The sequence below is a fragment of the Podarcis cretensis genome, assembly GCF_951804945.1.
Source record: "Podarcis cretensis genome assembly, chromosome: Z".
Lineage (NCBI taxonomy): Eukaryota > Metazoa > Chordata > Lepidosauria > Squamata > Lacertidae > Podarcis > Podarcis cretensis.
The window spans coordinates 22,004,854-22,032,318 of record NC_137184.1 but is presented as its reverse complement, the minus strand read 5'-3'; the positions used below and the strand labels follow the sequence as shown (position 1 = coordinate 22,032,318).

General features: G+C 40.2%; 1 protein-coding gene across 1 annotated transcript in view; it reads right to left on the bottom strand.

The window, feature by feature from the left end:
- Positions 1-27,465, bottom strand: part of ABCB7 (ATP binding cassette subfamily B member 7) — a 56,322-nt gene that overhangs the window by 4,983 nt on the left and 23,874 nt on the right. The window contains exons 4-14 of the mRNA XM_079961286.1: positions 24,492-24,611; positions 15,055-15,187; positions 14,394-14,662; positions 13,170-13,258; positions 12,994-13,081; positions 11,946-12,120; positions 10,897-11,054; positions 10,007-10,170; positions 9,740-9,869; positions 7,940-8,111; positions 897-1,000 (exon numbers count right to left, since the gene is read on the bottom strand). Coding sequence (XP_079817412.1) covers positions 897-1,000; positions 7,940-8,111; positions 9,740-9,869; positions 10,007-10,170; positions 10,897-11,054; positions 11,946-12,120; positions 12,994-13,081; positions 13,170-13,258; positions 14,394-14,662; positions 15,055-15,187; positions 24,492-24,611 — 1,602 coding nt within the window. The remainder of the gene's footprint in view (positions 1-896; positions 1,001-7,939; positions 8,112-9,739; positions 9,870-10,006; positions 10,171-10,896; positions 11,055-11,945; positions 12,121-12,993; positions 13,082-13,169; positions 13,259-14,393; positions 14,663-15,054; positions 15,188-24,491; positions 24,612-27,465) is intronic.

Sequence of the window (27,465 nt, the reverse complement as noted above, 5' to 3'; positions counted from 1 at the left end):
ATGAACCTGGGCAGCACAAGACATACATTTTGCTACTTTGCTGATTGCTTGGTGCACACATTGGTGGGGAAAGATGTGATTTTTTAACATGATGCTTTTAAAGTGCAGCTGTGTTGTGTAAATATTCAGCTTCGTTTGACAACCTCACAATAATTATATCAAAATGAAAAGGCAAGAAGTAGAACATTCACTAGAAATTCACATTTGAATCTGTGAATAGAATCCAATGAGGTAACTCTTGAAAGGTATATATTTTAACTTACTACACACTAGAAGGGACCATGTGCCTCAACTGACTGCCAGCAGGCTGGCAACCTTATGAGTGGAGGTCAACAGGTTATTTACTTCAAGTAATCTAAAGTGAACAGAGACACTTAGCAACCAACAACTTCATATTTGCTACAGACAGGATGATTGGTTTAGAAAATTATTGTTGGTGCTGAGATTTCTGTATTTAACAGTTATGGAAGTCTGATGCAGTTGCTACAGTAATGTCATGACTTGTGTGTCACAACATCTTGATGTTTTACAGCTCTACTTGTGAATATAAAGTGATACCAGGCCAGAGGTCTATGTGCACCCAACCTGTATTTCAGTTAGGATGCTCCATGAAAAGGTTTTGCAACAATAATTTACAGGAACTATTTTTACGAATGTTAAGTAGCAACTATCTGTTTCCCCTTCATATCACACTAAGCAGGACAGGTGATCCCAAGTACTTCACAGAATACAAGAGATTATGCTGGAACCGGTTTAGAACAGGTCCCAACTATTTCTGCATCCAGCTCAAGAAGGGTTGCACCCAACTTCTGGCCTTTCTGAATTTGGTAGAGTGGCAAAGCAGGATTGTATATGGATGAAGCAGGAAAAGTACTGTGTTCTGTAGCTTAATTTACCTCTTCTGTAATTGAATCTAAAGATGAAGTGGCTTCATCATAGAGGATAATGGGAGGATTCTTCAAGATTGCTCTGGCTATAGCGATTCTCTGCTTTTCTCCACCTGAAAAGATTAAACAAACCCACTGAGGGTTATTTTTACCCTTGAATAACCCAACACCAGCACATTTTCTTCACCCACCCAGTGAAATGTCCTTTGCTCCTTCAAAGCTCTCAAAGACTCCAAGCAACTCAGATGAACTATAGTTTAAGTGTAATCAAACAACGAACAAAACAAATGCAGCATTGGAACAGCAAGTCTTATCAGAATGAATGAGAAATTCTTCTAGAAAAGTCAAAACGTACAATCAACTGTCATTCCATAGCTAAGCTACTATTTAGGGCTGCATTCAAACAGGGTTTTCTGAGTATCAGGTGGGCTCATCCAGTATGACTGACAACTGTAGGTGATGCGGAAATTGTGCCTTTTAGAGGAGCACATATTAGCAAAAAAGCACCTATCTCAGAGTCTATTCCTGCACAACACACGTTGCCAGTTATAGCTGAGAGCATAAACACTGGCCATAGAGGAACCAGGTGTATCCAGGGTGCAATTTTCTCCCAATTCACTAAGGTTACCATTAGGCCAACTTTTCCATGCCACTTTGGATACAAGTTGTGCTATTTTTTATTTTAATAAATACACCCATTTGGGGCTTTAGGGACACTGCAAGTAATTAATGGCTATATATGCATCTGCCTTCCTGTGCTGCATTTCAAAGATTTGACAAGGCTTCCATTTAATTCTTTCATATTCTTGGTGATATGACCTCCTAACTAACACTGACTTGTTTTAGCAAACCACTTTAGGAGGATAATAATCTCATTTCACTTTGAGCCTTAAGTGGCTATGCTGAAGCTGAGCAATAAACAGAATTTGAACTATTCACCCAAGATGAAAATTCTGCTTTTCTCCCCCTTCATAACAACCTAGTCTGAAGTGTGTTGCATTTTTTACTGCCTGTATTTGAAAGAATATGCCATGACTGCATAATGCATAATGGCCTATTTCCTTTAGTCTCCTCCCATGTCCGTTTCACATTCTATGTCTCTCTCATGACAAAAAATTAAAATGTGAGAAGGATTTCTTTAACATGTAACAGACCAGACAGACACTATGGGGAGCTCAGCATGGGTTCATAGAACTCTTGTGTTCAAGGGTCAATTCAAATGTGACCAAATGCCTCCATGGAAAGTTAGTGTGCATAAGAAATTGTATTGACCATATGAAAAGGCATGCATACTTTTTGCTGCATATACATGCACTGCTAACAGATTGGATTCCCAGCACATACATCTGAGAATATTGTGCAAATGTTTCTCATTTGACAATCTCATGACACTCTGGTAGTCTGATTCAAACACGGTGTTTGCCTAAAAAGTGTGCAGGAGGTGTGTGGATTTCATTTCTGCCCTGTACTCCAAATTGCTCTAATTATGGTGCAGTATTATGTTATCAAGGCTAACTGTGGCTAATGGTAACTTGATTTCTGTGTAACTAGGGTTCTGCGTAACTCATTTCAAATGGTTACAAATTGGGTTTTTTAATAAAACAAGGGTGTTTTTCTGTGCAGCAATGGTATAACATGAAATGCAGCCCTTAAACATCTGTTTTCCTAGAAATGCAGTTGCTGCTTATTGCTCTCCCCATATCATATTGCAAACTGTTTATTTATAACTGCAGTTTCTATGCTTCAGATCACAATTAAATTCATCCTTACTCCACCTTCAAATCCTCATGGCTGAACTCCTACAACATTCTGAGTGTGCAACTCCTATAAAATTAGTGCCAAGCATACAAAACTACACAAAAGACTGCAGTCATTATTGGCTGTGTTCTGCCCAAAATAATTTCACAGGTTTATATTTTAAAATAAATGAGGTTTTAAGCACACTGTTTAAAGGTTTAAACCTAACAATAATGAAATGAAGGGAAAGATTCATCATTATTAAATAAGTAGTAAATGAAGAAAGTTTTACTTTCATTATATTTAAATACCACAGACTTTGATTTTGAAATACAGCAACAACTTTCTGATACCACATATTACATCCCCATTGCATGTGACTCTACTAACAGGTTCACCAGACCTATTAAACAGGTTGTTCAGGATGGTTTAGCTTTAAATTACATTACATCTACAGAAGGTGGTTATTTGATTAACTAATCTCCTAGAATACCTTGTTTCTACATTTTACCTAAGATTCAAAAGGCAGGATTTCCCCCATCTGGAAGACCTATTGTCTCTGGTAGTAATTCCATTCTGGAACCTTTGGCTAAATTTGTAAATTATTTTCTGTCACCACTCATACCTAAGATTCCGTCATACATTAGGGACTCCATGGATTCGTTCAACAATTTGAATCAGTGGTAATTCCTTCTGATTCTCTCGTAGCTCGGGATTTTAAATCTTTATATACCTCATGAGGAAGCCTGCACCTGTGTATGACTCTCTAGAACAACATACCTTTTCAAATCCTCCAAAACATTTTCTTATGGACTTATTAGACATAGCTTTAGAGAACAATTTCTTTATATATAGAGATACCTTCTGTCTTCAAGTGAAGGGTATTGCCATGGGTAGTCCCATGGCTCCTTCCATAGCCAATTTATTTATGGCTGATTTTGAGCATTGCTTTGTGTACAGTCCTAATAATCCTTTTGCTTCAGATCTGGCTTTCTATCAAAGGTTCATTGATATCTTTTTGATTTTTAAAAATGCCAATAGATTTCCTGACTTTTTATCTTGGATGAATCAACTACTCCCCTCATTAGTGTTTTGACCATAACACTTCGTTACATTTTAAATTGTATCATCCATACAATCTGAAACGTAACCTACCTTTGGGCCAATTTTTGCAGAGAAAAAGGAACTCCCCTACTTTGGACGTGTACAACGAGCGGCAGGTGAACTAGAGATTGCCCTGGCAAATAGAGGATATCCCCAGCATATTATTCATAAAGCCCAAGTGAAAGTAGATGCATGTGACAGACGGGACATTCTTGTACTCAAAAGCAAAATACCACAAAAACATATCACCTGCCGACAAAGGTCCGTATAGTTAAAGCTATGGTTTTCCCAGTAGTGATGTATGGAAGTGAGAGCTGGACCATAAAGAAGGCTGATCACTGAAGAATTGATGCTTTTTAATTATGATGCTAGGGGAGACTCTTGAGAGTCCCATGGACTGCAAGAAGATCAAACCTATCCATTCTTAAGGAAATCAGCCCTGAGTGCTCACTGGAAGGACAGATCCTGAAGCTGAGGCTCCAAAACTTTGGCCACCTCATGAGAAGAGAAGACTCCCTGGAAAGGACCCTGATGTTGGGAAAGATGGAGGGCACAAGGAGAAGGGGACAACAGAGGACGAGATGGTTGGACAGTGTTTTCGAAGCTACTAACATGAGTTTGACCAAACTGCAGGAGGCAGTGGAAGCCTGGCGTGCTGTGGTCCATGGGGTCACGAAGAGTCGGACACGACTAAACAACAAATTCTACTTGTTAATTCAGTGCAATTCTGTTACAATTGATTTTGACAGCTCAATGACTAAGCTCTTTAGCAACGAAATGTTGGATTACTGGAACAACATCCGAGCACTGAACCACTGGTATATCACAAGTGGACTTTTTATTACTGTGTTTGCAGTTATTCAAGATAAAATCTATTTTGTAAAGAGAAGAAATTAGCACTGAACCACTGATATATTACAAATGAAATCCTTATTTACTGAGTTTGATATTGTGTAAGATAAAACCTATTTGGGAAAGAAACTACTTCAACATTTAGGAAGTCACAAATATAAGTTAACTGATTCCCAGAGGAGACTGGCATCATACATTTAGAAAGTCACTGACATGTTCTTAATGTATCTTTTTTGCCATATTGATGGCCTCTCTTGTTGTCATAAGTGACCTATTAGAACCCAACCTGTGAAATTAAGACATTAGAGAAGCTAACTGGCAGGCACTTGGGTGCCAATGCTGACAAGGCCCAGCCTTCCTCAGCTTGTACCTGTAAGCAGAGGGAGCAAATGGCCAGTAAGCAGGAGGGAGAACTTAACTACTGGGGGGGGGGGGCGCACAGTGGTTTTCCTCTATCATTAAAATTATGAGCTGCATAATGAGCTGCTCAGATTGAAGGAGTGAGGTAGACCTTGAAACTGCAGAGCATGCGGTGGCACAAGTTTGGTTCTTTGGGATCACTTAAGTCTCAGGACCAGAAATGTTAGAATCCTTTTCTGATCAGAAATCAATGCCTGATCTGCTGAATTCCAGTTGAGGCCTCACACTACTCAACACTAAAGGAGATATCCCTGGGTCCAGAGATTTTTTCTTTTTCTTTCTCTGCTGTTTCCACCTTTGTTTACTCAAGTCATCCAGTGTTTTCGTTCTGCAGGTGTGGAAGCAGTTTGGATCATTCTTCCAGTTACGTGATTATATAAAAAGTGCTGGGTACATGTAGGAGGAAGTAACTACAGTGGTACCTTGGGTTACAAACAGTTTGAGTTACAAACACTTCGGGTTACAAATTCTGCTAACCCGGAAATAGTACCTTGGGCTAAGAACTTTGCTTCAGGATGAGAACAGAAATTGTGCGGTGGTGGCGGCAGCGGCAGCGGGAAGCCCCATTAGCTAAAGTGGTACCTCAGGTTAAGAATGGTTTCAGGTTAAGAACGGATCTCCGGAATAATAATAATAATAATAATAATAATAATAATAATAATAATTTATTTGTACCTCAGCCATCTGGTTAGGTTTTCCCAGCCACTCTGGGCGGCTTCCAACAAAGATTAAAAATACATTAAAATGTCACACATAAAAAACTTCCCTGAACAGGGCTGCCTTCAGATGTCTTCTAAATGTCAGGTAGTTGTTTATTTCTTTGACATCTGAAGGGAGGGTGTTCCACAGGGAGGGCGCCACTACCGAGAAGGCCCTCTGCCTGGTTCCCTGTAGCTTTGCTTCTCACAGTGAGGGAACTGCCAGAAGGCCCTCGGTGCTGGACCTCAGTGTCCGGGCAGAACGATGGGCGTGGAGACGCTTCTTCAGGTATACTGGGCCGAGGCCATTTAGGGCTTTAAAGGTCAACACCAACACTTTGAATTGTTCTCGGAAACGTACTGGGAGCCAATGTAGGTCTTTCAAGACTGGTGTTATGTGATGTCAGCAGCAGCCCCCAGTCATGAATTAAGGATGAATTAAGTTTGTAACCAGAGGTACCACTGTACTACAAACAGATTCATGACTTAAGCAAGCAAATACTTGGAGATATTTTAAAAACAAGTGGATTTAAAAAGAGCCAGTTTCCTTTTAGCTTATTCAATTCTTGAGTTTTAATGAAGTCCCTGTTCTTTTTATGTTGAAAGGATGTACACCAGGACCACTGTAGGAATGCTGCATATTAATTATATGAAATATGCAGCATTAGCTTTCTCCAGTTAGAGAAGCAAATCTCCTGCGGCCACTACTATGCTGTGGAAGATGGAATCTGTTTCTTAGAAGCCTCAGGCACCCTACAATTTCCATTACATAGGGCTCAGCATCTGAATAGGGCTATTATTACTATTATTACTACTACTGCAATTAAAACACAACACTGATATTAAAACACTGTATTGTGCAGTATTAAAAACTATTTTTTAAAAAATCAATTTACATTGTTGTCATGGGATAGATGTTATTTCACACTGTACAAAGATCAATGTCCTTCATTTCAGGTTCATCTATCTCAAACACTTTAGAGCCATGTAGTCGTAAATCCCCCCCAAAATATGTAATAAAAACCAAGCACTCTAGCCTCCTTCTGCCTACCAATCTATGGAAGAAAAAAAACTCAACCAAGCAGAGTGAAGCAAATAAAAGGAAATCTACCAGTATTGCATAATACAGTGGTGCCTCGCAAGGCGAAAAGAATCCGTTCCGCGAGTCTCTTCGTCTAGCGGTTTTTTCGTCTTGCGAAGCAAGCCCATTGACGGCTTAGCGGATTAGCGCTATTAGCGGTTTAGCGGCTTTTAGCGGCTTAGCGGATAAGCGGCTTAGAAAAAGGGGGGGGGGGAGGGAAAAAACCCACAGGAACTCGCAAGACATTTTCGTCTTGCGAAGCAAGCCCATAGGAAATTCGTTTTGCGAAGCACCTCCAAAACGGAAAACTCTTTCGTCTAGCGAGTTTTCCGTCTTGTGAGGCATTCGTCTTGCGGGGCACCACTGTATCTACTTACAACAGAATGCTCCCCTCCTTAACAATGTATTTAGGGTTTAACGCCAAAGAATCCTAGAGATATTATCCCACAAGACAAATAGTCACTATTTTCTTTAACATGAAACCAACATGTCTGATATCCAAGAAATTCACAAAAAAGCTAAAAGGGCAGTGCTAAGGGGCAGAGGATAGGGGTAATGGGCTCCCAACCCAGCACCATTTATCGTCATCCCCCTTAAGCCCAATTCTGACATTAAATCCTCACATTTACACACAGCCAAACAGCACATTACTAGGACCATAAAATAATTCCAGTCTTTAAATTACTTCATTTTCAACATGACCTCCTAACAGAGGCTAGTATTTACTATAGAGAATTTGCACATTTACAGCAAATCATTTTTACTCAGATCAGATGCACTATGAAGTATCTTTATACTTGCCTAAGACTAAAAAGCATACATCTTTCATTCCACAGAGCAGCCATGAATCATCTAAATTCTAGTTAAATATTTTGTTGAACACAGCTGCATTATTGGCCACATTACATTTTGGGAATGGGGAGGAATGAAGAATAATGGTAGCTCTCTGCTCTCTATACCACAGGCTTCTAATTGACTTCATGGTCAGTGCTGGAATTTCAAGGCAGCTGGGCTACCATTTAATAATAAACTCGGCATTTACCTTACTGCAAAGCAAGTCACCTTACCAAAAGCTGGGGTGAGCTACATACTGTGCAATAAGCCTGAGGCTAGCAGAAAGACTGGAAACATGGAGAAAAGTTGCACATTTGTCAACCTACCTGACAGCTTCAGACCTCGCTCTCCCACTTGTGTGTTGTACCCATTGGGCATTCTGAGAATAGCATTATGGATTCCTGCCAGCTTTGCAACAGCATAGACTTCTTCTGCAGTGGCATTCATGTTGCCATACAAGAGGTTGTAGAATATGGTGTTATGGAAGAGAACAGAATCCTAGGACACATGCAAGCAGAACAATACCTCTAAAAACATGAAATGCCAATTGACAAGTCAGAGGGTTTTCTGAAATGCCAATAGTGAATTGTCTGGAACCTTTCACTAAGCCCCTTCAGGCAACAGCATTTCTAGTGACATTTTAATGAGGGGTTAAAGATGCTGCAAGGATAATTCTCCTCCAAGAAAGCAAAAGGGGTGTGTGAGAGACAAGAGCGAATAGATAATTTCTGTTGTTTTGGCAGAAATCAGAATGATTATGTAATTTAAGATGCAGCACTGAAAGCTCATGGGGTTAGCTGAAATAGCTTCATTCACATTCTGATACTACTAAATTATCAGAGCTTCCCAAACCATAAAAATTTGGCATTTTTTCACTTTATTTAAAATATTTGAATTCTACCTTTATGCTGCTTAAATGAAAGCAGGTAAGATAACCAACAGTGTATGATACAAAATCACATACAAATGAGATCACATTAACAAATGGATGGTAAGATGCATAAGGGCAAAAATACAAACTAAAAACAACAATGTCAAATAAACTTGATCTAAGTTGATACCTGAAAAACATAAGCAAGTAACTAGCAAACATGTCTTAAAAGAAGACGTGAGTCTGCCAGTGAAGAGACCAAAATTCTGTTAACTACATAACCACAGAGAACAGAGGGATTTCCAAGGAGGCCTTTATTGGCAGGCTCTGCAACTCCCTTTTTTGGAGAAGTCCATTTAGGCCTCCTCTATGATGGTGGTTAAAGCCCTTTTATCTCCTGCTGCTTCTTTTTGATCTGTTTTATGATCCTGCTTTCTTCCATATACTATTATGTAATTTATAGAATTATTTTATTTTGTACTTTTATCTTATTTGCCTTGGGCAGCATTGTGTGGAGTGGTGGAATAAAAAGCAATAAAAATTCGTGGAACTCACTCAAAAACTTCATTTAAGTTTCTTGAAATGGACAAAACATACTAGAAAAGTGAAGACAAGATCTGGACACAATTTCTATTTTCTGTCTACCAAATATTCCTATTTTCCACGTCACTGGTATTTTTAGTGTTTTTATAATAACTATACGTAATATGTTTTTTAAAAGTAGTAACCAGCAATACCTGGAAGATCTTATGTCTCCACACGGGCCTGCATGTATTTCTCTATTCATCAGAGGCCCTTTGGCTTCCTCCATCATCTGAGGTGGCTACTAGGTAGTGCCCTGGCTTTGGAATTCTCTCCCCACAGAGGCTTGCTGGAAGACCACTCTGCTAAATAAAGACCTTTTTATTTTGCTTTAACTCTTGCAGATTTGCTATTTGGATGCCACTTTTACAGAGTAGCTGTTACAGCTTATTTTCAGTCTACTGGCTATTTCATTATGTTGTAATATTTTATGGTATGACAGCCTGAAAATGTGTTTGAAGAGCAGTTTGTAAATCTAAATAAATACTGAGAAAACTGTAATTCTTGCCCATGTTCAGTGAAACTCTTTATGGTTGTTCTTCCTTTGTGCCCTGGACTGTCATCCTGAGCTGCTTCATTGCTCCTGTTTTCAAATCAACACTGCAGTAGCTGTGGCTACAGCATCAGATGTTTGCAGGGAATTATGGGTTCCAAAGGAGAAGTAGTACAATACCTGAGGTACAACTCCTATGGATTTTCTCAGGCTGTCCAAACTGATGTTTCGTATGTTCTGGCCAGAAATGTAAATCTCCCCCTTCTGAGGTTCAAAGAAGCGAAACAATAATCTTACTATTGTGCTTTTCCTTTAAACAAAAACAAAAACAAAAAAAGAGAAACAAAGTTAGAACTTGGGTTACTTGCTTGGTGTATCTTTATCATGATTTTAAAATAATAAATAAATAAATCAATGATGCAGAATTTTGCGCATCTGTTTACCCACCCTGACCCACTGCCTCCTACAATGGCCACTTTTCTTCCTGCAGGGACTTCAAAAGACACGCCACTGAGGACTTTCTGCCCCTCAAGGTATTCAAAGTGCACGTTATCAAAGGCGATGGTAGCAGTCTGTGGAGTGATCTGCAGGGGTGGAGCCAGCTCTTTATCCTATTGAAAGAAAAGCGCTGCTTTACACACTGCCCAGAAGGTATTTCAAAGAGTTTAGCAAGCTAAACAATGGATCTAATTCAGTGCAAGCTACAGCCACTGTTTTCTCCAAGGGGGGGGGGGGGGAGAGAACCTAGCCATTTCAGTCACACAGGTAAGAGTCTCTTCTACCCACCCCCCACCCCCTATTTTTTCTATAAAGCTCAAGAATTTCTGATGTAATAGTCTGGCTTCTAGGCAGCGTTCTGCATAATAAATTCTGCATCATTAATTAAAGTGATAAAATAATACTTCAATGCCTGGCATGCACACAAAGTATGACAATGACAAACACACTGCTTTGGCTTTTTTTTAAAAAGGGGGGAGCTCTTTCAGAGACACAGGTTCAAATAAAGCGTCTCCACTAACCATTCTTCCAAAAGAACAAACACAAGTTCCTCACATGTAGCATTCCCTTTTCAGAAGAAAAATAGCTATCAGACGAAGCAAAAATAACTCCACAAGGTGACTGAATTCATTCTAACATATTTGGCAAAGGTTTTAAGCAGCATTTTATGGGTAGAATCACAGAATTGTAGAGTTGGAAGGGACCCCCGAGGGTCAGTTAGTCCAACCCCTGCAATGCAGGAATCTCAACATGTAGTCCCCCATCCCATGTGAAATCATACCAGACCTTGCTTAGCTTTGCATAAAGGGCTAACAGTTTTATTGCTGAACAATACTCACTTTAATTTTTGAGTCTATATTAAGCAGTGTGAACAAGACATTCATGTCTATTAGCGCTTGCCTCGTCTCTCTGTACACCGTTCCCAGAAAGTTAAGGGGCAAAGAAAGTTGGAACAACAGTCCATTCACCATTACCAGATCGCCAACTGTTAGGTTACCTTAATTAAAAAGAAAAAAAGGGGGGGGGGAGGGCTTAGAGTATGTTTGCTTGCCAAACATCTACCACACTTTTTAGTCATTTAGTTCTGCTCTTCAACACAAGCTGCAGCAACTTCAAAACATGGTATAATTTATCCAGTTAATTAATCCTCTACTTTTAAGGTATGAGTGCAAGTTACTTTCTAGATTGTTTTTAAGTTCTCTGCCTTGCTTGGAGGGCAAGGCCTGCACATCACATCAGTTCTGGAAGCCCAGGGATGCTTGTGTGAGATCTTGTAGGAACTCAGATTGTCAGGCAAGATATTGTAAGAGCCTCCTAGAGCAGGTGTAACCCCAAGTGAACCTGGCACTTTTAAGTTTTCCACCCTGCTGGAATTTAACATGCACAATTTCAAGTAGTCTGCCTTCAACAGCATATGACTGAAACTGAACAAGTTAAATGCACAAGTTAAATGTAATCCTAACATATTGTCTTTGCTTAGGACATGTCAGCTGATTTCCACCCATGACCAAGAAGTGGATACTTCTTAAAAACTACTTTGTGGCAGTGAATGCTAGGTGCTATCTGAGTTATTCAGCCACAAGATTTCCACAACCAATGAACTGATTTTTTTCCAGAATTTTAAGAATCCCTGCAGTCTGATTGTGATAAAGCTGCTCTAAAACCAAAATATAGTCCTTTAAAGTAAACCTATTTGAAGAACTGTCTCAAGAGACAGACAGATGTTGTTTGCAAGGAAAGCAAAATTTAAAAGGTCATTCAGTCTTTTAGTTCACTTGCTTGCAATTAAGGAATTTAATGCATCTCTTTAGGACTTTATACATTTTTTAAAAATCCAAGCATGCATGCAACATAAAAAAGACACAAGTTTTAGACACAAACAGGGTACCTGCAACAATTCCTTTGCTAGCCAGTACCATGATGGCTGTTAGCCCAATGCTGAATATAGCATTTTGTCCAAAGTTCAGCAGAGCTAAGGTAGTGGTAGTCTTCAGTGAGGCATTTTCATAGGTCTTCAAAAACCCATCATATCGCTGAGCTTCATACTTTTCATTATTGAAATACTAGTAAGTAAGGGGGGAAACAATGTAAGGAGTCTCAGCATTCTTAGGATTGTACTTCATAAATTATTCTTTAATATAGCCTTCCCCAATCTGGTGTTCTTGAGATTGCTTTTGTCCATACAGCTGGGCTTGCTGGAGTTGATGGGAGTTGTAATCCAAAGCGTTGGCAGGGGGTACAGGGTTGGGGGAAGGCGTTTTAGTACATAACTAGCTAAACACTTTATAAAGCAGTTTACTGTTGCTTCAACAACCTAGCCCCAGCACCTGACCTTCCAGCTCTGGACGCATCAAATGTCATGCCTGCCTGTCTCCTGTTCTTGATGGCCGACAGCTACTCAGTCACAGCTGAATATTATTGCCACAGCAATCCCAAGAGGCAAGATTAGGCTGTGGGACAGCAACTGCCCAGTGCTACTCAGTGAGCTTCATGGCCAAGTGAAGATTTGAACCTGGTCCTACATTTGACTCTCTCACAACTACACCACATATACCATGGATGACTAGCTCAAAGCATGTTTCGGAAATGACTTGAAAAACAAATCAAGAGGGACAAGGCTAAATACACAGGAGGATCTTTTTTATGTAAGTGAAAAATGGTAAGCAAACCCAGATAACCAACAGGTTTATAAAACTATATTTCTCCACTAAATGTCATTTTGTTTGAAGATAATAGCATAAATGGAGAGAATACTCAAAGACAAAATATATGAAAATTCTGGAGAACTACATAGGCTGGGGTTAATTCTGCAAGTCATTATTAATAGAAGGAAGCAGATACAAGTTCCTTTTGAGTAAAATCAAGATACATAAATGGATAATAAAGTCTATCCTACTTAATAACAATATGAAAAGTTAAAAACGTTAATGGCTCACCTTCACAGTTTCATAATTCAGCAGCGAGTCAATTGCAGCGTTACCCGCATCATTATCTGCTTTATTCATTTCTATCCTAAATTTAGTTCTGCAAGACAAAAGGTTTGCATATAGATTTGTTCTCACCACAGCTCTATAAACCAGCTAATCCCAACCAGTTAGGGAAAATGCCTTACCTCCATTGTGTAACTCCTATTGTGAATACTGTGTATGCTCCTAATGTCCCCAAGGTTACTAGTGCAAACTGTGCGCCACATTTATAATACTGAATAAGGAAAGAGAAAGAAGGGAGAATGTCAGTAACGGTTTTCTATCATTTTGGTTACGACAGAGACAAATCTGTTTTGACAAGATGTACCATGAAATAAAAGGGAAATGATTCTGTAAAGATAAACCAGAAGCACAGTGGGATGACTGAAAGAAAAATAGTGATATGGGTAATCTATCTCCTTAATACAACAGCCTTCCCCATTCTGGTGCCCTCTAGCTGTTTGGGACCGCAGCTCCCTGTAGAGTTCCAGTGGACATAGCTATATGATGCTTGGGTTGATGGGAGAAGTAAGCCAAAAGATATGGAGAGCACCAGGCATTAGGCTGGGGCAGACAATGTGCTGAACTGCATTTGAGGCTGTTGAAAGGTCCAAATGTGCATAGTACAAACTTATGGTCATTTCTGCAGCCCTGCATGTACTCCAATATACACAGATACACTTTGCGCATGAGCTGCTCTATTCAGATTTTTTGCTTCGATGATATGGATGTGTGAAGAGACACACCTAAGCTGTCAACTGAACTTAATGCAAAAGCTGTTTCAGATGCATGTGCTTTGTAGTAACATGTCAGAACAGACTCCAATGAGAGGATGGACTTTCCTTCCTTGAAGGTTTTAAAGCAGAGGCTGGATGGCCACCTGTCATGTGTGATCCAGTTGAGATTCCTGCATTGCAGGGGGGTGGACTAGATGACCCTTAGGGTCCCTTCTAACTCTACAATTGTGTGAATGAAATATGACATCTGATTTCTAGGGAATGCACTGTGTACTTTCTCATCTACTGTCTTTATGTTCCAGGTCTGATATTTAGCAGAAATACCTCTAGAGCTATTCGGGTAAAAGTGTGGCCATCTGAAGGAGAGTTGTTTTGCATAAGAAACTTTTGCCTGGTCTTCTACACCAAGACTGCACATCAGGAGGTGGGCCATCTTTGTCCTGACAGAGGTTCCAATTTGGTCAACAGGACTGTCTTCCCGAAATTATGCCTAACTATCTCAATACCCAACACTTGCCAATTTAGTGCTTATCACATTCAAATGATCAACAAAGTTGCTGCTATAACAGAGCATCACTGTATGTACATCAATAAAAGTGACAATTACTGTTGCTTCTGGAAAGCAATACATACCAAAATTCCACTAACGAGTGCCACTTCGAACAAGGTGGGGCCCAAATTGAATACTATGGCACTGAGCACAAAGCTGATGCCTCTTGTTCCTCTGTCAATGGCTTTTGATAATGCTCCAGTCTGCCGGCTCAGGTGGAAACTCAAGTCCAGGTTGTGCAGGTGGAGGAAGACATTCTTTGCTATCCTTCGGATTGAGTTTTGGGCTACTTTTCCAAATACAGCATTTCTAGCCTCATTAAATAAAGCAGACCCAGCTCGTGAGATGCCATCTGGTTTAAAAAAAACCCAAAAACTATTAAGATGCATATATTGCTGCTCCTCAATAAGTCCTTAATAGATGGAACATTTTATTTCACATATTTGAAGTTCAATCGTTTTAAAATCCACAATTCACTTGCTGACTTTAACAAGCCCAAAGAATGAATTGCTATTATGGTAGATTACTGCTATAACCATTGTTTTAGTATTGAACTGGTATTAAACAAACAAACAAACAAACAAACAAACAACCAACAAGTTACAGGAACTGGTAGTGAACAAAGTGGGGGGAAACTTCCAGATGCTTAGCGGAGTTAGCAATGAAAAGGTCACGTTTGTTAATGTTCCAAAACCTTCCCAAAGAAAGTCAGCACCTGTCAACAGATTAAAGCATCACACTTACATCCAATCAGAACAGCTGTTGCCATGGTTGCCACAGTATTTGGTGCATCATTCAGGTTCAGAACATTTCCAGACATCTGGTTGAGGTTGTCTACTGCATATTTAAACATGAAGGGAACGACTATATTCATGGCCTAAAAAGCACAAAACATAGCAATTATGCAAGATGTACTAAAATGTTTATTTATAAAGTATAAATATTTCCCCTGAATTAGCTGCAATTATGGTATTTTGCTATTAACTACTTAGAAGGATGGCTCTACAGATTTCAGGCGTATGGGCACTGCAATAAGAGGTCTGCAACCCCAATGCAGAAAAGCTACCTTCCCACTGGCTTGTTATAAAAATCAGTTTTATCTCAACTAAACAGTTCATTGAGAATGTGCTTCAGTTCATTTGGGGGGCTCATTAAAGTGATGGCAAGACTGGGAAACACAAAGCAGAAAGACTCAGCATATATTTATAGGGCCATTAAGCTATGAAGAGTTATCAGAGGCAGTTCAGAGCATTTCAGCTGGAAATATTTATAGAGTACGATGCAATTGCCCATCTTGACAGGATAACATTGGGCAGGCTGGACAGAAATCCAAGCACTTCTGTCCCCAACCTCAGCAGTACATAAATGAGATTCATTCAAGAAAACTGAGGATCTAGATGCTTTCATTATAGAAGATGTGCCTAAAGTTGAGTTATCTGAGCAGTTTTATCTGCAAAGCTGTCCAGTGCGCATAGCCCAGCATACGGAACACCTTAGTGCATTATTGTGTAATGTCATAATGTGATGAGCAATGTCTTATTTCTGCTGCAGGTACAAGCTGACAAATGCTTGCAGCTTATTAAAAACATCACCCATGGTGGCTCTATCCAAATTTGAATCAAGCAATTTGTTGGCTCCATCATGCAAAGGAATGAAAATTACTATGCCTCTCTACCTAACTCGCACCCAAATTCTTACTTGCAGTTGCAGGAACATGGCTGCAACTGACTAAATTTTGACTATGGCTGACACTATTTCTTGAACTATTAATACTATGAACTGCAAGAGTCAACTACTACAAGGCTAGAAAATGGTCTTCCTTAAGATCACAGTTCCTCTTCTATTATATTATGATGCCTACTCCTCAGTCATTATATTGTGCACAAGGATACACCACTTGCTTGAATGATTTGTGTGGGTTTATCAATACCAACAGTTTATAAACTGTTTTTTAACCAATGACTTATTTTGCTCAATAAAGGTAAAGGTACCCCTGCCCTTATGGGCCAGTCTTGCCAGACTCTAGGGTTGTGCGCTCATCTCACTCTATAGGCCGGGAGCCAGCGCTGTCCGCAGACACTTCCGGGTCACGTGGCCAGCGTGACAAGCTGCATCTGGCGAGCCAGCGCAGCACACGGAACGCCGTTTACCTTCCCGCTATAAAGCGGTCCCTATTTATCTACTTGCACCCAGAGGTGCTTTCGAACTGCTAGGTTGGCAGGCGCTGGGACCGAACAACGGGAGTGCACCCCGCTGTGGGGATTCGAACCGCTGACCATGCAATCAGCAAGTCCTAGGCACTGAGGTTTTACCCACAGCGCCACCCGCATCCCATTTTGCTCAATACCAAATCCTATATTCCAGGTTGGTTTGCTTTCAACGAACAGCAAGAGAGGAAGACAAGATGGACCGCCAGAAGAATGGCATTGCAAAGTTCTGGAGCCATAATTGAAAAGGGTCTAAACATAGTAAATATTAATCTAACATCAGAAAAGAATGGAACATGAAGCATAGCTTCCTTAGTAGATCTCACTGCTTCTAAGGACAGGGTTATTGTCCTCTTCCCTCTCTACTCCTCCTCAGCCCTGAAAACTGCATCCCATCTGCTTCACTGCTTTGCAACCATTTGGCATGAATCAGGTGTCCCACACCACTGCTGCCTGAAGTCTAGCTCTGCCTTTAGGCACTAACCTAAATCAGAATTATGCAAAACCCTGAAGAATTCACAGCCTTGAGATTCCATGACTGCAAATCACAGTCAATAGGGAACAAACAAAACTGGTTGTTATGGCTGGAAAATAATTTCACAGATACAAAGCTCCAAAGAATTGAGGGTGTATTAAATAGATTTTAAAGCTTTAAGGAAAGACACTGCTCTCAAATGTTAATTTCAAAATATGCCCTTCAGATAAACAAAAACACAAGTTGACCAACTCCCTTTGGTGTTACTTGCCTAGAAACTCAATTTTCATCCATCCTTTTAGTTTTAATAACCACAATGCTGCTCCATCTGTGTTACATTGTGATGACCATCATTTAGAGGACATAACACAGCTTTTCCTAGGGGAGCCTATTCAGTAGAAATGAAATTTATTCTAATGCAGATTGCCTTGATTTGCTGCAGATTCCCTTGAAGTCCCTCTGCAGCCATTCTACTTTTCAAAAGCAGGCTACATGGTATGATTTGAGCTACACTTGGAATAGCTGAAGTTCTATTTCTAAAGCTAAGAGGCTGTAGCCTCCTTCAAACCTCTATCTCAACCTGCAATTAAATTAATTGGCACCACTCTACGGCTTTGCAAGAGAATTTCCACCCTCCAATATAGCCCTAAGTATTTAAGTGAAGTTTAAAAATGGTCTCTCTCAATCCCAGAGGGTAAAAACATGAATCAGAACAAGGCAGCATGTTATTAAATCTCATTCACAACCAGTTTTGTGTTCTCATCATCTTCTCCCCACCAGTCCTGTTCAAAACAAAATTGCTAGTTCCACCATCTCTTACCCTCAGAGTGAAAGATTAGATCAGACTTCCACAACCTGGTGCCCTCCAGATGTTTTGGAATACAACTCCCCAGCCAGCATAGAGAGAGCATCAGGTTAGGGAAGGCTGAATTAGATACTAAAATAAGTCATGGCTAGAATTCTGAGCCATGCTTTGCCAAAAAGTCCTTGAATGTACCCAGCGAGATTTTTTAAAAAAATGCTATTTCTTCTTCAAACAGCAATTCTTGACTGCTGCCCAGACCATAATAGAAATTGCTTTTGAAACACCCCTGCGTTTCCAAAGCAGTTTGGGAGAAAACATGTTGTTATTCAAGAAATAAAAGATTAAGGCCTCCTCAAGCAAGCAAAAGCAATGATGTTCTTTGGACATCAGCTGATGCTTATATATGGAGAATATCAAGTTTTGTAGAATGAATCCTAATGCTCCTATACTGGACCCTAAACAGATACAGAATGCTGTAGTTAAAGTTTTTAGTGCAGATCTTAGAGATAAAGAAACAAATTATGACATAAATTATACATCTAGATAAATAACAGATGAAAAATGAACCTAAACTCTATCCCTCTGAGGTACTTCAGTGCTTTCATTTCTGGACCACATGAATAAAAATGCAAAATGGCTCACATTCTTCTCATTGCTTACTTGTGGGTAAGCAGTTGCATGGTAATGGCTGTTACATTATTAAAATGTCAAACACTGTTTCTTAGGTACTGCATGCAGGTGAAGCATGGAGTCTTTCCGACACTTTTGATATCTTAAGAACTATGATGTGTTATAAAGGTGTACAGCAGAAGCCTCCATCAGCATATAGCTCTCCTTCAGAAAGTTGTACTTGAGCAACAATCTACATATGATCTACATCTTGAGTCCCATCCTCAATCATTGTTTGCTATGGGGTACAGGAGAAGTAGGGAGTCCTTTGTATAAGCACCTAGATTGTTAGGTGAAAATAAATCACTTGAGTAACAATTTGCGTGTAACGCTTGATTTTTAGGTATTTCCTGTTCATTCCAGCACAATAGATGCACCCACATTTGTTTTATCCAACGTGGCCTCTCTTTCATTTTGGTCTTCATTTAAAACACGTTGGTATCAATTCAACAAATACCTAGCATGCATGGAGACCCAAGGTTTTTAAACCCATTTTTCCAGCAGAATGTTTAAACCTCAAGGAAAGTTTAACATTTGGTTTGCTAGTATGTAGGATGCAGTGGAAGAAGCAGATGGATCAAACAAATTTTGCGAGTCTAGCTGTATACAAGCATTGGTACATTTGTCTGGGACCTGATGCACAGATGCTATTGTCTATGATCCCATTGTCCATGATCAAGGCAAAGGCAAACAGGGACTTGCTATTAACTAAGGCTAGAAGTATAAGGACATTACAAGGCTTGGTGTAGGGAGAAGAGAAAGTAGAAGCTGGAATACATGAACCCAGAGGACTACTTCTGCACCAGCTGTGGCAACATAAGCGACTACTCTGAGTTCCTTGAAGGATGGGGCAGGTTGAAAGTGCAACAACTGTACAAATGAAAGTACAGTGGTACCTCGAGTTACAAATGCCTCAGGTTACAAATGCTGCTAACCTGGAAGAGTTACCTTGAGTTGAGAACTTTGCCCCAGGATGAGAACGGAAATCGTGTGCCGGAGGCGCAGAGGCAGCAAGAGGCCCCATTAGCAACAGCACGCCTCTAGTTAAGAACAGTATCAGGTTAAGAACGGACCTCCGGAATGAATTAAGTTCGTAACTAGAGGTACCACTTTACCAGGAGCAGGGCATGTCTAGGAGTTGCAGTACAAATTGCTGTTAGATCACTACTACTAAAGACAGCTAGATGGGTGGGAAGTAGGAGATAAGCAGAGGGTTTTTTTCTTATTGGAATCTAGTCTTAATAGAGTGTGGGGAGGTTGGGGGGAAGAAGCTAGGAGACCCCAAGGGTTCATATGGCTGATACCCATTGACATATTCCTTGTTGCTTAGACAGGTAAGAGGTACTCACAAAGCAGGTGGATCATCCATTTTAAGTTCCCATGGCTTTACACATGCATGTTTTGCACAGCCAGTTCCCCTTCCGAATGTACAATATTAACAGTCAGCAGCAACATAGAGACTGTGAAAGATATGCCTGATTCATAAGTAATGGATGTTCAGCCCAAGAGTAAAAGGCCAAAAGTGACTGCAAATGTGACAGGAGGTGACAGCAGCTCATCAAACCCACAAATTTAATCCAGCTGCTATGGATACATACAGCTTGATCCACAACTCAGTTAAAATGAAGGGCTTAAGCCAATTTAGACTACCAGTGTCATCTCTGCTTAATTCCAAGTGCTACAGTCTTAACTAAACTGTGCATTAGGCTGTCACTATAAGAATAAGAATAAAGTTGCACCAGGCAAAAAAGAAAAAAAAGAAACCCTCTTGCACCTAGCAAGCTAGAGCATAAGGGCCATATGTCCTGGCTTGTCCACTGATCTGCTGCAGGTCAATGACTCACAGAAGATGGCTATCATTGACCATGAGTTGAAAACTAAACACTGACATTGGTGTTCCACAGAAGACCAGAGGTGTTTGAATGGTAGCCTCTGAGAGAAGAACTACACCATTTATGGTGAGGGCATCCAAAAGAATCACGTATTAATGCTGTAGGCTTTGCAGTAAGGAACTCCCTTCTGTCTGTGATAGAACCACTGATGGAGGGCTCAGAAAGCTTGATTTCCCTCCACCTCTCAACTACCTCTGGTTCGCTAACATCTAGAGCATCTATGCTCCAACTATGTGCTCTGACATACAAACCACAGACCAGTTCTATGAGAAACTAGACAGGATGTCAGGAGACAGCCTAGAGACAGAGAGTTGGGTAGAGTATCCATTGCAGTGATCAGAGGAGGAATGACCTCTGAGGGGCACAGACAGAAGAAATGCTATGGTGCATCTGCATCAGCACAAGTGGATGCCTTCATCTGCCCCAGCAACAAAACATGCCTCTCCTGTATCAATCTCTACAGCCTTCCAACAGCTTGACTTCACCCCCAAAGGTACACTCCTCTGTCTGCTGAAACAACAATGCCAACAACTATGGATACATACATAGACATTGATCCATAACTTAGCTAAAATGAAGGGCTTAAACCAATTTAGACTACCAGTGTCATCTCTGCTTTCCAATTGTTACCTATACTGTGGATTGGGCTGTCACTATTGTCAGGAATCAGAATAGAATTTTGGGGACATGACAGTTTATAGATAAATGTCTAAAATTGTACCTCTTGGGGACTTCCCGACAACCATAACACATCCATTTTTATATATGGCAAATGTCATGGTAGAACTGTGGAAATCTCATTACCAAACACCCACACAAAGCGTACACCACCTGCCCATCCCTTTCCCCCTGCCATTATATCCATGGGTGTTGCTACTCCAATGAAGTTTTTATTCCTTGTTCAAAAGCACTGTATACTGGTATTTAAGCACATAGTAATATTTTAATTAAAAAGGCTTAGTGGATAGTCCCTAAATCCTTATCCTGATGAAATAAATCCCCACATCCTCCTAGCCCTAAGGAAAAGCAGCCCACTCCAATCCTAGCAGCACACACTCTGATGAAGGGGATTTCTTTTTCAAGATGGAAGTTCTGCACACCAGCACTGGAGCACATGGCGATCTTTTAATTTTTTAAAAAATGAAGAATAAACTGATATGTCTCCCCCCCATCCCATTTTAGAGAAGCCTCTTTACTACAGAAGTGATAAGGGCCCTCTCCAAGAAGTCCGGGGTGGGTGTGTACAATTGGGTAGTTAAAAAAAAAAAGGGGGGGGGAGGTCTGATTATACAAACTTGCCAATCATGTAATAAACCAATCCCAATAAAATTGTGCTACATCAGTTCATGTTGAAAAGTCCTGTCCTATTATTGCAATAGAAACCCTTAAAAATTGTTTTAAATCAGCATGTTCTAAGGAAAAGGTCAGTTGGGGGGAAAGAAACAGAAATGCAGCAATGTGGAAGGAACATTGCTTGAATTCTCAGAAGCAGATGTTCTATACAATATTAACCATACATCAATCTGCAACAAGATCCAATTTAATTCCAAATTTGTTTGTTGAATTTGCCAGGACCAAGCTGGATGGTGTGTCTGAATAATATGAGTATTTATATTATTCTAGCATGGCATTTGGTATTACAGCAATCAATCCCTGTTCAGCCATGAAACCCACTGGGTGACTTTGGGCCAGTCACAGTCTCTCAGCCCTAACCTACCTCATAGGGTTCTTGTGAGGGTACAAGGGGGAGGAAGAGAACTATGTACGCCACCTTGTGCTCCTTGGAGAAATTAATGCAATAACTGAAACATTTCTTGAATGCCAATAAGCACTATTAAGTAGAATGAACACACTTTGCAAAAGGTTTACAGTCTACGTAAGAGGCAAAAGGACAGTGGGAAAGAGTGGGAAGATGGTGTGAAGGAATTATTATTTGGCACTTTTGGAATATGGTCCTCCACAAGGATCCCATCTTGTCACCTGTGCCATTTAATATTTTCATGAAACCACTGAGAGAGTCCAGAGTTTGCTCTGGATGCTTATGTCAGGTCTAGACAGTTGTGCCAGTTGCACTTGTTTCTAGAAAGACCATGATGACACATGCCTTAGTTCAAACTTCACTGGATTATTGCTTTTCCTGTCACTTTCTAAATACAGTTCAAAAGTGATGACTATTACTTTTAAAGCCCTAAACAACTTAGACCTGGGAATACCTAATGGACTGTCTCCTACAACTGTTTTTATTGTTGTAACTGTTATAACCCATGCTGGGAACTTTGGCTGAAGGGCAGATGTAATAGTAACAGTAGTAATAGTAATAGTGACCATGCCTGTGCTATGGACCTCCCTACCTAGAAAGGCTCATCTTGCCTCCTCTCCAATGGTTTTCTGCTGCCTTTCAAAAACTTTCCTTTTTCAGTGGGTTTGGCTCTGTGGAAGTCATTTTGTTGAACCACCGGTTTTTTATTTTATTTTATTGCTGTACCATATTAGCTTACCATATTCTTTTGTTGAGGTGTTACTTATTTTGTTGTGAGCTGCCTTGAGCAGATTTGTGCAAATGGAAAGGCAAAACTATCAAGCTTTTAAATAAAATAATAATATTTTTTAAAATTTTACTGGGCTAGAAGGGGCCCTTTTTGCATGAGCCAAAGTGCTCTTTGAATCTTAGCCAAAATATCTGAAGAAGAGCCACACAAACTAGCCTTGAAGGCAGGCAGCTATCATGCTAAACATACTGAGAACAAAAATGCTGCCTGCTCCACTCCTGTTCAGCTAAAATAAAATTGAAACAAGTGTGTCTTACAAGTGCTCTCTTTTAATCATCTCTGTGTCTCCTCCTTGCAGCCTCCTCCCTTCTTTCCTAGCAAAGCAAACCTGCTGAATGTAGATAAGAGGGTGCTTGATTCAACCTGGTTTAGACTGAAGGTTATTTTTCACTAACATAGGCTTTCCTCCCTGTGACAGGGAATTTAACACAACTACAAATCCATTTCTGCATCTTGAATCAAAGCTGCCCCATGTACAATCTTGAGCCACTGGATTTGAATGCAAAGTTGTAACTGGTGGGCTCATAAGTAGTCCCTTAGGCAAAAAAATCTGAATATGAAGAGGGGGAGAAAATGCCTGCTCTTAATTCTTGCAGGACAGCCACTGAATACAACTGTTCCCTCAAAATGTAGATCACCATATATCTACACTATTCTGGCATATTTTATTTATTTCTATATTTCCACTGGCAAAGGGGTTATGGTAGAGTGAACCGACATTTATCCTATGGAACATTACAATAAGATTTACTAAATACCACCAAGATTAATATGCAATCCTGAAATCTAGCTTCAATGTCAGTTAGTGATAGCCTGTGTGAAGGAAAGCTCTATAGCAAAAGATGGTCTTCAATAGATGTCAAAAATGCCAACAAAAAGATCTATCTGAAGACTGCTTTCACTTGGAAAACACAGATGATATCAACATATCAATTGATTTGTTCAGAGTACACCAATATGCAGAGAAGTTACATATTCACTGTACCACCATAAACTCATGCAAATGGGGGATTGTAATTGCCCAGGGAAGCGATGACTTTCAGTTCCAGGTGAACAGCTTACCATAAAGAAGCAGTCCCTACATGTCCATCCAGTTAAATAACTCCAAAAAGGCCACAGAATTACACACATCCTTGCACCAGGTGCTACCCCTGTCTTGATCAACAATGATCCCAGTTGAGGCCAACCGTGGTTCACTAAACTGCAGCGAAGGCAGGCAAAGTTTGTGCACCAGAATGCAGAAGCCAGAGGGATGGAGCATCCAGTCTTGCTTTACAATAGTAAGGCATCTGTAAGTGTAACATGAGCTCAAGCCTTCAACATCTTCATCAGAAGTATTTAGCCCATTAATGGAAAAGTACTGCAGGCACTCAAGGCCTGTCACAAAGACTGTGATGAAATGTCAGAAAATGCTACCTTTTTAGGATACAGAGGCCGAGACATTTAAGAGTTCTTTAAAACGTTTTTAAAATTGCTCACAAAATCCAAATGAACTGATTTAAGCCAGTCTTTCTTTCTTTCCTGGTTTCTGCACTTATTGTAAAGGCTTTGCACCCTGTTTCAAATTGATGAAAAAGCTCTTACCTTTGCACCTGCTAAAAATCCTAGTGATATGGCAACTCTGGCACGTAGGTCAGGTCTATCTTTGGGCCACACGTAGGAAAGCATTGCTTTGATTATTTTTCCACCTTGTAATTCTTTCATCTGAAGAGAGAAAACATTATGTTGCAGAAGACAAATCAAATGATGGTTGCAAAATCTCAACCCAGAGATATACTTCCCTTCTTCAAATGGATATTCAGAATAGCCGGGAATTCTTTCAAGGGGTCTACAGGAATGTCACACTTAAGACCAAGAAAATTGTTCTAGATGGCTTAATAGTGTGCAAAATGTCACTACTCCTTTTTAGCAGTTGGGTAATCATGCATTATGAGGCTGTTTAACAGCCAACTGAAGCGCTATAGTATAGCTTCTGTGTTATTCCATATTTTAAAGCTCAAACCAATCAATCACAGCTCATTTCTTATTTTATGAGCCTTTATAAAGCCAGGTAAATTTGAAAGATAGCCAAGATTTTTTTATGTTCAAGTATAAAAGCCAAAAACAACTTTCTATTTGTATTCCCAAGCTAATGCTATACGTCATAAAATTGTGCATCATTTCAAACCCTTGCTATATATATTCCTTCACCATAAAATCATAATCCTACAGCAACAATGAGAAGTAGGGATCAGTACAGATGTAACACTAGCTGCCCAGTAACCAGGCTTTAGTGATCAGGCTGCAGGATCATATGCTACTCCCTCATATTGCACATAAAGTAGGGGGCATTCAAAAACTAACTTTTAGAATCTAGGATTAATCCTGGGTTCTGAAAGCTAGTATTCAAATGCTCCAGGTTTGTATGAACAAAAAAATATTATTTAGACATTAAAATCAAGGATCAGAAACAATTTGGGAGATGAGGACCAGGCATCAGTGGTGTAGCTAGCCGCTTGGGTGCCAGGTGCAGCGCACACATCCTGCAGCCGGGGGCAGGGCAAGCTGCGTGGAGCCTCTCCGTTGTCTCCCCCTCAGCCGTAGGGTGGCTGAGGGAGAGGCGGAGGGCAGACACAAGTCCCATGCTGCTGTTCGAGGCAGCGGGAGCCTGCAGGCACCCAAGCCACCACATCACTCCCAGGAGAGATGCGTGGCTCGGGCACACTGCAGGCCCCACGGTAAGTGCCAGCCCCCGCAATGTGGCGGCCAGTGCCAGCCACATTTTGTTATGTTTCTTGACAGAACTAAAAAGTTTCATGAGCCCAATTTCTTTTTAAAAAAATTAAGTCCTATTTTTGTCACCTCCCCCTCAGTGATGACACCTGGGGTGGCCTGCACTCTCCGCATCCCCCTTCCTCTGCCACTGTCAGGCATGTAACCTAATCCTGATCTCTTAATCAATGTTACTGGCCAGCTAGCATTATAGAATCATAGAATTGTAGAGTTAGAATGGTCTTCAAGGGACATGTAGTCCGACCATCTGCACTGCAAATGTCCCAGCTAAATAATCCCTGACAGAATACAGCTGAACTGGTCCAAAGACAGCAATTAAAAGCCAGACTATCCAGATGAACCTCTGGGCAGGTTATGTCTGTAGTACTATCAAATCATAGCTAGAAACCACAATCAGATTTCCAAACTGAACCTTGGATTTACTATAGTTGTGCAGAGGCAACCCTCACCAAAGCAAAAAGAGATGGAGAACACCTGGGTGAGAATTCAGGCAGAAGAGAAGCACACAAGCCTATGGAGGGCTCCCCAGTGGGCAACGTTATACCTACATCAAGCCAGTGATGGGATGATCATAGCTAGCAAAAACATCTGATCAGCAATGCCCCACTTGCATTATTCTCTCTTCATTTCAGTAAAAAATTAGGGCAATGTTGGATGTTGCACTTGTGCTTCTTTTGTGTGCTATCTGCTTTTTTGGTTGAACTGGATATCACTTGGTTTCAAAGTGGAATGCTTAGGAATATGTGATTTTTGAGTGTGTAAATGTTATTTGTATGTATTCTGTCAGTGATTTCTTTCTTCAATATCAAGGGGGGAATCTTACTTTTGATATAATACTGCCAAGTTGCATTCAAGACTGTGACATTATTAAAGTAAATGAATAAAATGCATATATAGAAGCAAAAAAGAATTCAGATTCCTTTTCTGTTGCTGTTTTCTCCCATAACCCACCCTGTCCCCACCAAGTGTTAAGATACACTTAAAATTGTTGACAATCTAAAGTATTTGAGAGCAGAGCCCGTTATAAGTACCTTTCACACATCCTTCAGAGGGTACATATTCTCTGTTGACAACTTATAAGCCTCAAGTTGGTAAAAAATAATTTTCTGCTTATCCCTCACTCTAAAGAGAAGAGCAATAGCATACACAGAAATCCTTCCCTTTTAGGTAGACACAACGTCACATTTTAAAGCAGGGAGAAGAGATGTTTGAGCACCATTAATGGTTTGGAAGGAAATGGAAACGTCCAATTAATACGACAGCTACTTGTTCAAATTAGATATTGCTACTGGCTCATCACAGAGGAATGCTGTTTGAAAGAACCAGGAGGAAACAATAGTGACAACCCAAGGAATTGAACCTGACTGTTTACAAAGCAACAGAAAACACAGAAAGCAGTTGCAAAGCAGCAAGTGGATTGCCATGAACTATTAAAAAGGGCAAAGGGAAGATCAAGGAAAAGAAGGTGCAAAAAAATTATTTACAGCAAAGGTCCAGATTAACTAATCAGAATACAGAAGCAGAAATAAATTAAATGCAAGTGTAAAAACAGTTAAAAGATACATGAATCTGTTACAAGTGGCTTCCACACAAAACAACCTTTTAACCAGAGTTATGCTTTATTTCATGCATTCTTGTGTCCAAATTGTGGCTTCACATCATGGTTTGTTGCCAGGTAACAAACTATTGTTAGGCTGCTGGGCTAAGTTTGGATGTTCAAGCAAATCACACTATAGCTAAAGAAACCATAGCTTAACATTACATAAGGACCAGACCAGTTAGCTGC